The following is an 8,759-nucleotide window of genomic DNA, read 5'->3' on the forward strand; positions in this document are numbered from 1 at the left end:
TTCTGATAGTTTCCACTTCCAAAGCTGTATACCCTTGCCATCACGAGAGTGGAAGGCGAAATTAAAGGCTCAGAGGTTAAATTAAATCCAGTATGTGCAAAACCCCTTCAAAAACATTCTTCACAGTCTTTCTAAGCAAAAAACACCTCACATCAAAGTCTGATTTGTCCATCATTTGCAGAGTCAGAATTGATGGGGTGATACTTGGGACAGAGGACTTTTCCACTTTCCTCTGATGTACAATTGCTGTGTGCATTAGACTTCAAAGGAATAACACCACAAGGTGTTAAGCAAGTAGGAATGGGTCTTGTTACACAACTTCACTGATCACATAGGTTCGTCTTCTCCATAGCTGTGGAGATCAGCCTTTGCGCTCTGGTTAGCCACTCTGACACTTCAGATGCATTCACAGACATTTTCCTCTGACAACAACCAGTCCAAATAGAAACGATAAACCATCTTTAAAACTTTCACATGAAGACTTCAAAGTCCCATTCTGTGCATCTGTGAATGCACAGTCATATTCACACACAAAAACATTTAATACACACACAGAAATAATGAAGATAGATTTTGTCTCCAGTGCAATGGAAATCTCTCTGAGCTTTGCAAGAGGTTAAAACAGCCAGGGAATGTGGCACAGGGCCCTGTTAAGAACTAGAAGTCTAACTCTGTGTCCTGCTGTAGTGTTGCAGGTCTAGACTTTTATCCAGCTATAATGTGTTTCCTATTTTGTGTGGCACCTTTTCATTGTTTGGGTGAGAGGTGATATGCCCATTTCACTCTGAGTTTCTGGCATGGCTGTGCATTTTTTTTGGCGGGTGTGTAAGTTGCTGTGCTGCTGACAGCCTGTGGTTCTGCAGCTTTTTAAGGGAAAGGATTTGCATTATCTTAGCTTTAATTTTCTTCTTACCAAAACAAAGACCAGTCAGAGTTGTCATCTGCTCATTACATGTCTACTTTATCATATGTGCAATTTGTCCTGTGGTGTTTTTATATGTGTTCATTTTTAACTTTCAGATACTTCCAAATTCTGACATTTCTTCACTAGATCAGATTTCCAAGTGTTTTGGTGTACATGGAGTCTCCCATGGCCAACAAAAACCATCAATTTCCTTTCTCATGACAGAAAGGAAGCATTCCTAGGGCAACCAAGCAGCTTGAAAGAGACTCCTATTGAAAGGACATATTTTGTCTGAGTTTGAACCCCAGATACTTTAATTTTGAATATTCCTTCTCCTACCTTCTCCTTTTATTCTCCAAAAATAGTGTCCCTGTCTCTGCCTGTCCTCTCACTGAGCTGGCACTGTAGCCACCAAACAGCAGCACCAGGAGGCGGTGCCCCACATGGAGTGAGGACCATTTCTGGAGGCTGTAGCATTAAGCCCCTTTGGGTACAGATATGAGAAGCTTTTAGTTTTGCTTTGCTTAAGTCTTGAACAGCCATGCTGTACATTTTTTACAAGTCATAAACATCATCATCCAGTGTGATTTCTTTGCACAGCCATTGAATGTCTTAATACAGCCATCGATGTCTTAATACAGCCTGTCTTGGCTCCCTGGGAACTCAGACAGAATATTTTTATTTTTTTTTAATTTTACTGAAGTCCTCATTTTTCCTTAAATTAATATAGTGGTACATCATTGCCAGAGGAGTTCTCTATGCTTAAATATGGCAATGAAAATACCCAGTCATTTTCCTAATGCACTGCTTTCAGTTTATGACTCACTTTGCATGTCTTATTTGACAGGCTGTGCACATTTTTAGGCATGTTCATTTCTCTAATTAGCATACTATATATTAATTCAATCTATCAGTTTAACTATGTTTTGTTAAATGAACAATGAAAAACAAAATCACCCCATATGCTTGAGAGGTTATTTTTTTCTTTTTTTTTTTTTTTAACCGAACATATGCTTAAGGGCAATATAATAGACTTTTGTAAACTGTTTTGATCTTTATTACAAAATGAAAGTGTTTAGTTAAGACCTTTTTCTTATATTACCCATTCTCCATTTAATCTTATAGTGTAAATAGAGTTTGTGAACAGAGCTTCTTGGTTTCATCCTTACAACCATCTTTTGGTTTTGTAACTCGATTAAGAAATGGAAGTTGGTTCTGTTAACTTGTCTACAGGCTTATTTTCCTATGTTAGCATTCTATATAATAAATACATATATATGCAGTAGTGATAAGTATTATATGGTTTCAAAAAAACCCAAACTCAGTCAAAAGGAAATGTGTCCTAATGCTCAAATAATTCTCTATAATTTCTTACTGTCTCCAGAACCTTACATATTCTGTTCTAAACATCGTATTTAACTCTGCTAAATATCATATACTTACTGAGTACATAAAACATTATTTCAAAGACTGACTTTTCTACCATAACAATTGAGAGAGCAGATGTGCAAACAAAAGACTTTTCACTTTAGGTCTAAAATAAAAATATTTTCCATAGCTCATAGTTCTTTTGTATAACAAAACCAAAAATTTGGGGGTTTTAGAAGATTTGGAATCTTTAAATACTGTATAATGCTTTTACACAAAACTGCAGAAGGAATAACAGTTACTAATAGAAAATGGAAAAAATCAGGTTATTTTGTTTTGAAAACATTCTAATGTCCTCATTTTTAGAAAAAAATGCTTACTGCTTTTTTCCTCAGGCATACAATAAATTTGGATCAAGTTCACAGTTCCAGTCAAATCCAAGCTTCATTTCTTGACAGAACAATTACTTGAATGGAATTATTGCCCAGACCTATTGTGCTCAAATGACAAATATTAACTCTATTGAGAAAAGTATTCAATGTGATGGAACATACAAATTTTTCTTTTCTTTTTCTTCAGATCAACTGGTAGAGAATATGCTCTGAAAATAATCAAAAAAAGTAAATGTAGAGGAAAAGTAAGTATGAAAAACTCATAAAAGACAAAAGATTTTGATTTTTTTTCCCAGGAAACATTTTGTGAGAGATCAGTTTGGGAAGCTGTTGGCATTTGTCTACTTCTTGGCATGTGTTAGAATCTTTTTGATTGAAGCCTTTGCCTGTCCTCGGGAGACTCTTGGAATAGCAGTATAAATGGCTGTGATGCGGCCATAGAAGCTTGTGTTCATTCTCCAGTTTGTTGGCTGTGTGTGGGCACTCCCCTTGCTCTTTATCTCTGTAATTATGTCCTCTAACTTTCATAATTCCAGATGCTATAGAAAACAGAAAAATAATACTAATAATTGTAATGACGCCAGTCACTATGTCTAAACAGAATGCAAGGTTAATCAAACTGATGTCACTTTTATACCAAGTGACTGTTAGCTTTTGAAATCTATAACAAAATATGCCGCTTTGGAGAAAAAACTTTAGAAACTTCCATATTTAACTTTTCTCTGTTCATGTGTTTCTTTTTCTTTCAGTTGTCACATGGATGTTGTTTCTAGACATGTTCCTTCCATATTGCTGGAGGCAACATCTGTTACCTTTTTTAAAAACCCTGAGGAGTCTGTGCAGGTCCCAATTCTCTCTGGTTTTTTTTCCACTGTGAAAATTTTTCCCACAGATCTGTAGTCATTAAAGATTTATTTTGTGTGGCAGGAACACATGATCCAGAATGAGGTATCTATTTTAAGACGAGTCAAGCATCCCAATATTGTACTTCTGATTGAGGAGATGGACATGCCAACTGAGTTGTACCTTGTTATGGAACTTGTAAAAGTGAGTATTTGGGAGACAGACTGCTTATTAAGAAATGTTTCAAACATACTGAGAAATTTCATTGGTACTAATGCTTACTAAAAATCATGGAATCACAGAATAATTTAGAATGGAAAGAGTTTCTGTCCAGCACCCTACTGAAAGATGTGTGACACACTGTAAGATTCTTTTTCTTATAAATTTCAAATATTTCAAACACTCATCTAGCTTTCTGTAAGCCACACACTGGACAGTACTTTGGAGATGACCAGTTTTATTTGCTCCCCCAAAAGAAGTGTCTTTTAAAAGTTTCAACTTAAGGAAATGCATCAGACTTGAGGTGAAATGAAAATGCCCCAGGTCTGAATATCCATAAATACCAGCCTTCAAAATTCAATATTCTTTGATGAAATATAGTTTAATTAAATTTTATTAATTTATATTAAATTTAAACATTATTACCTGTCCTTTTTCTCTACTGATTTATATTAACACATTGTGAGGCTTGCCTCCTTGATAATAATCTGAATTTAAGGTAGAGGAAGGGGGAAGTGAAAGAGAAAAACCTGCTATTTAAAGCATGGTTCTGTTCTGAAAAGTGAGCTTGTGAATGCAGTATTTTATATTTGAGACCATATTTATTTCTTCACAGTAAGTTCCAGATCTCATACACTTATTTCACTTACTGGTGGAATGACATATTCAGACTGGATTATGAAATATAGAGTAGGTCATCTCTTGCCCCAAATACTGTCAGCTGTGCAGTGCAAGAAGTATTAATTTAGCTCTTGATTCTGGTACTAATACACACGTATGTCACCGTGCATAAAAGGTGGTAAAAATACATCTGCATAAGCTGTACAAATCAGGACAGAAAACTGCTGAGGACATCTTGTCCTCCATACTTATTTTAACAGAATACACCTGCTTTTCACATTCACTAAATTAGTGATGAGTGATTCTTCTTCCTTCCTCAGCTATTCTCTGGGCAGGACATCTTTCCAGCAGCCACCTCCACTTCTGTATCTTGATAAGCATGCTCTCTTGAGGCAGCCTATCATGCCACCTGGGAAATCCACAGTTTTAGGTGTTTAAGGACAAAGATTTTAATAGAGCCGTGCAGCAGCAGCAGCAGCGTTTGTGTGCAGGCCTGTTGTACATGCATACTCAACACTTGTGAGCAAATCAGGTACTCTGAACGCTGGCACCTAGACCATTTACACTTAAATTAAATTTTAAAGTGTTGTCACCTTTGGCAGACATTCTCTGTATCCATGGTTAGAAACAGGCATCAGCAGAGGTCATGAGAGAAAGTGATTTTGGCAAGTGGGATTGTTATCTGCTTTGCTCTGGTTGTAGGTAAAGATTAGGGGATGTTCTTAATAAAAGCAACTCATTGAGATGTTAGGTAGGATGATCCCAGGTCCAAGTGTTTCTTAAAGAACTTCTCACCCTCTGGGCTGGAATACAAGACCAAGGAGAATGAAAAGTTTTTTGTATTGTTCCATTATCCCCCATGCTCCATGGCAGCACCAGTGACACAAGCTGTGTTCCCAGTGCAGAGCTGGGAGCACGTCAAGTGTGGCCTGTGGGTGGGTGGCCACAGATTTTCCCAGTCCTTTTGGTGGGCTGGGATAGCCTTATCATCCATGATGAGCTCAGGCAATGCCCCACTGCTTAGAAGATGGGAATGTCATCCTCTTAGATTTGAGCCTGCCAGATGTCCTACTTGGCTTGAGTGGTGCTATGGTGCTTAACGTACCACTAACCCTACTATCCAGCACCTCCAAGCTCTGAGGAAGCACACTGGGACATGTTGGTGGCAAGGAGGTGACAGGGTACTCAGCATCCCCATTTTGTCTCTGATAGGTTAAATCCTAAGAAAAAAGCAAAATACTGGCACTCTTCCACACCACAAATCCCTCTGTGTAACCAGTGCCAGAAGAATTTCCCCACCTTCTTCATAGTCACAGCCCTCTCTCACACTCAGGAGTGCAAAGTGAAGTAGCACAGCTTCAGATCAGATGCCATTAGCCATCTAACACTATTTTAATCATAATTACTGCTCTTTTCTACAACAAGTGCGCTCACTTGGAGATCCATGCCATTGTAGGTTTTTTCCAGTGCCTATGAGAGCTTGTTCAAAGCTTCCTCAATTCTCTTGCATGACGTCGTAATCTAACATAGCCACGGCTTCAGCCTGCATTGACAAATCCTTTGTCTTGGCCCCATGAGGTGTGCTAAGAAGTAAAAGCTGTGCCTTGTCTAACATGCCAAGACATAAGCACATAGCTGGTTTTATGGGTGCAACCTGCTGTGTTATTCATGCTTGAAAAATGTTCAAATTGTAGTCTCCAGTGGATTTTTGCTCAGCTGTAGTCTCCAGTGGAGATTACTCAGATAAGTAAGAGGAGGGGACTGAAAACTCTTATGAAATAACTAGCCTAAAGATCTATATAAAGAAAATCATCCATTATTTTCACATTCTCTTTTCTTCCACTCTTCCTTCTTTACTCTTTAGAATTTCTGCACATACTAAGATATTCATGTTTTTAGTTATGCTATAGAATGGCTTTATAGACATTTCTGTAGTTTAGCTATCCTAGAGAGCACTGGTTTAATGTTCTTTACTTTTATGTGGACTAATTGAAGAAATTTAGAAGAAATATCTTGATCCTGGAAGTCAACCTTGTTTCTTTGAAGCAAACATCTATTCCTTTTTCTTTTTAATCTATCTATTCCTTTTTTTATTTAATTGAGGGGGGAAAAAAAAAACCAAACCAAAAAAAACCAACACCCTTTGGCACCAGGGAAAGTATTTCTGGAAAGACATTAATTGTTAATTCACCAGTTGCTGACTGTTACTATTTCATAGCGTGCACTGTTAAAATTGATTAACCATCTGTTATTGACTGACTTTTGAAGACCTGACTTTAAATCAAACTCACAGACAGGAAAGAAATTCAAGGAGAAAAGGCTTGATACTGCAGAGCACGGTTTCAGTTAATACCACCCTGCATTAATTGGCAGTAACATGCTTGACATAAGTGGCTGCTGCAAATACTGCCCTCACCTCATGGCAGATAGGCCATTCATTGCTTTGTAAAGTGTAAGAAAAAGCACTTCATAAATACAAATATAAACACATTGCAAGTGGTGCTTGTAGAAGGAAGCAAAGACCTGGTTTCTGGCACATTGCCTTTTTACACAGTGAAACAAAATTGTTATTCAAACCTAACAGGGGTTTGGCCAATTTAACAAGCAAGATTTATTGCAGAGTTTCCTTTAGTGCTCCAGGATATGATTTCACTTTTGCAGAAGAAAAGAGAGATTATATCATTTACATAACAAGGTAATAAATAAATAATTGGTTACTGTACTTCCAAGTATACTTCCTCATGTGCACAGATGATAAAAACTGCATTCAGATGTTGCTGATCCCATTTCACTCCAGAACCGGGGATTTAAGACTGAAATGTCATCGTGAACTCACCCCTTGTGCCTGAATAAATGATAGTGACCTGCTGTGTGAATCAGCTAAGCAGAACCTTGCAGGTTAAAGTGCTCTTCAGGGAAAGGGAAGTCTGAAAACAATTCCGCCTGATATAGCTGTCAGCTGTGTTAACTCTTTCCAGGATATTACCCCTCTTTTCACTGCAGAGAATCCCACAGACTAGGTGTATGCTTTTTTATCAGGCTACCTGGTAAGAAACTTTACTGGGTAAACTGCGTAAATGGAGAAAATTATTCTGCTTGAACTTGGCTTGACTGTCTGTTAATGTGCTCTGCAGCCTCTATCTTTTTCTGAGTTTAGTTTTGTTTTGTTTTTTTCTTGCGCATGAACATTTGTTCTTTTTCTTCTGACTTAAGGCCAAAATTTTCCCTTCTCTTTTTAAGGTTCAGCTTCTTTCCTTCGTGCCTCTCATACCTCAGCTTGGACAGTTTTCTTTGTTTGGAAGCAGATCTTTTGCTGATGTTACTGACACTTCTCCTGAGCATCTGGAATATATTAGATAAGACCAAAGATCTGTCTAATCCACTACCTCATGTTAAAAAGCAGCTGGTACAGGGACTTCACAGGAAGGATCTTATGGAAGATAGATCATTTATCCCACATCTTTTGCCACATGCTGATATCTAATACTTAGGGATCAGATAATGCCATGAAGTACATGGTATTGTAGTTTTGCCAAATATTTGGCCTTTTTCTGTAATCCTCTATCTGGTTTAGCTTGGCCTTTTATTCCTCTTTTTACTTGACGCTATGTATCTTGATCAGTCACCAGCCAGAGCAAGAGGTTTTGATGTGGTCCAGATTTCACAATGGTTGGCTGCAAGCAGTTTCCAAAGCTGGGGTTTTACATCTATAGTGGGAATAAACCTGCCCTGGCAGGCTTCAGCTGCACCTCAACAATGCAAATTTGTAATAGTTTGTTTAGGGTTTTTAACAAGTTGGGTCTGTTTTCTCAGGTTTGAGCCTCTGGTGGGTGTCTTTTTCTACTTTTTCTCTGTAGCTGTGGTTCCTGGGAAAATTATGGTTTTTGTTTCATCACCCTCTTCCTTTCTCTTGGTGAAAACAGTGTTTAATCTGGAGCTGAGCCTTAAAAAAAAAAAAATTAAAAAATCAAATAACTTGAGGCTCTTGATAAAATCCTGAGAGTTTGGAAAGTTGGGATTCCTCTCTTGTCCTCAGAAAATACCTACCTTTTTCTTTAAAATACAGTCTCCTGTATTTATTTTTTATCTTCATGCTTTGACTGCAGCATGGATTTTTTGCACTGGTTTTGCAGAATTATCCTTCTCCCCACACACACACCTTTTTTTTTTTCCCCCACTTTTTCTTTATGGTGCTGCTGCTTTGATTTTGGCCAAGTGCTCAATACCTCCGAATAGTATCTCTCAAAAGATATTTGTTTTTTCCTTCACTCTGGCAAGATTCAAGAGTCCTCCTTAATTTCTTTAAACTTTTTTGGTGTTTCTCCAAGCACTTACATGTTCTTCTTCCCACTTGCCAACTCAGCTCTGAAAATACAGTCCAAATGTCATGGCTGCCTTACATCCCGCTGAAG

At 37.8% G+C, this 8,759-nt stretch overlaps 1 protein-coding gene across 1 annotated transcript in view; it reads left to right on the forward strand.

Moving 5' to 3' along the window:
* Positions 1–8,759, forward strand: part of LOC104403684 (serine/threonine-protein kinase DCLK1-like) — a gene marked incomplete at its 5' end in the record, with an annotated part of 45,316 nt that overhangs the window by 3,595 nt on the left and 32,962 nt on the right. The window contains 2 exons of the mRNA XM_010011917.1: positions 2,852–2,909; positions 3,592–3,711. Coding sequence (XP_010010219.1) covers positions 2,852–2,909; positions 3,592–3,711 — 178 coding nt within the window. The remainder of the gene's footprint in view (positions 1–2,851; positions 2,910–3,591; positions 3,712–8,759) is intronic.

The sequence above is a fragment of the Nestor notabilis genome, unplaced genomic scaffold, assembly GCF_000696875.1.
Source record: "Nestor notabilis isolate BGI_N333 unplaced genomic scaffold, ASM69687v1 scaffold793, whole genome shotgun sequence".
NCBI classification, from domain to species: domain Eukaryota; kingdom Metazoa; phylum Chordata; class Aves; order Psittaciformes; family Psittacidae; genus Nestor; species Nestor notabilis.